The following is a 1,181-nucleotide window of genomic DNA, read 5'->3' as shown; positions in this document are numbered from 1 at the left end:
AGTAGTAGTAGTAGTAGTAGTAGTAGTAGTAGTAGTAGTAGTAGTAGTAGTAGCATCAGCAACGGCAGTAGCAACTGCAACAGGAGCAGCAGTAGCTGCAGAAGCAGTAATTATCGATGTAAACAATCAAATAGATGTTCATTCCGGTTCAGTTCAGCTGTAATCTGGATGAGATCGGCGACGATTCTCAAACTCAAAGTGATAACATTTAGAAAAAGACCGTGGTTGAAAGACGAAAACTGTCTTCTTCTGCCTGTTTTTGTGATATCAAATATTCCCCACTTAGCCTGGTGTATAGACACCACGGGACCTTTAAATAGTTTCCCAGCTGTTAAGAAGAATTTAATGTAAGATTAAATATAATGTTAGGATAATATGGTAATGTCCTTTCATCTGGAATGTTTGGGGGCTTTTTTCCTTCTCCAGAACGAGTATTTGGCTGGGCTTGGTTACTCTGACATCCGCTATATCCAGGAGGAAGGTCCCAAGGAAAATCTGACTTACCTGGTCAGATTCTATGCTGGTGAGTCATAGGCTTTTAACGAGTACAATGAAATGGTATAGAAGTCTACATTTATATAGCGCATTTCAACTAGAACAGAGATTACAATGAGCTCCCCCCCTTCTCTCTCTCTCTCTCTCTCTCTCTCTCTCTCTCTCTCTCTCGCTCTCTCTCTCTCTCTCTTCAGCGTGAATATCACCGATCTTACTCTTAGGTTTACTTTTTGAAAATTTCACTACCGGTATTTAGAAACTGAATTTAATTAAATATTTTACAATTGTAACCAGTACGGATGGCTATAAAAAAAAATAATAAAAAAAAACCCACAAAAAAATAGATGTGACCTAATTTTGGGATTAACACCTTTCATAGGATGTCGCCAAAATGCTCCATGTCGAAATAATGTGGCTTAAGCTATTTAATAAGCGTAAATGTAACGACCGGTGGGCTTATGACGTGATATGTTATGCATTTTCCAACATTTAGAGCTCGAATTTTAACAAATTTTTTCTCGAGCTCACTCAACCTCTATTACAGACTGAGAAACTGCAATCAAAAAAGGTTTTCCTAAACTTGGGGCTAAAACCTATGAACAATTTGCCGACGACATATAGGCCTAATCGTATTATTATTTAATGATAGTATAATGCATTGGGCGCGCAGGCACACACAAACACAC

General features: G+C 38.2%; 1 protein-coding gene across 1 annotated transcript in view; it reads left to right on the top strand.

The window, feature by feature from the left end:
* The window catches only part of LOC101860377, a gene marked incomplete in the record, with an annotated part of 89,145 nt that overhangs the window by 35,353 nt on the left and 52,611 nt on the right, over window positions 1-1,181 (top strand). The window contains 1 exon segment of the mRNA XM_013082906.2: window positions 427-523. Coding sequence (XP_012938360.1) covers window positions 427-523 — 97 coding nt within the window.

The sequence above is a fragment of the Aplysia californica genome, unplaced genomic scaffold (assembly GCF_000002075.1).
Source record: "Aplysia californica isolate F4 #8 unplaced genomic scaffold, AplCal3.0 scaffold00009, whole genome shotgun sequence".
Taxonomy (NCBI): Eukaryota; Metazoa; Mollusca; class Gastropoda; order Aplysiida; family Aplysiidae; genus Aplysia; species Aplysia californica.
Note: the sequence above shows the minus strand (reverse complement) of the source record. Positions and strands in the feature narration are given on the sequence as shown.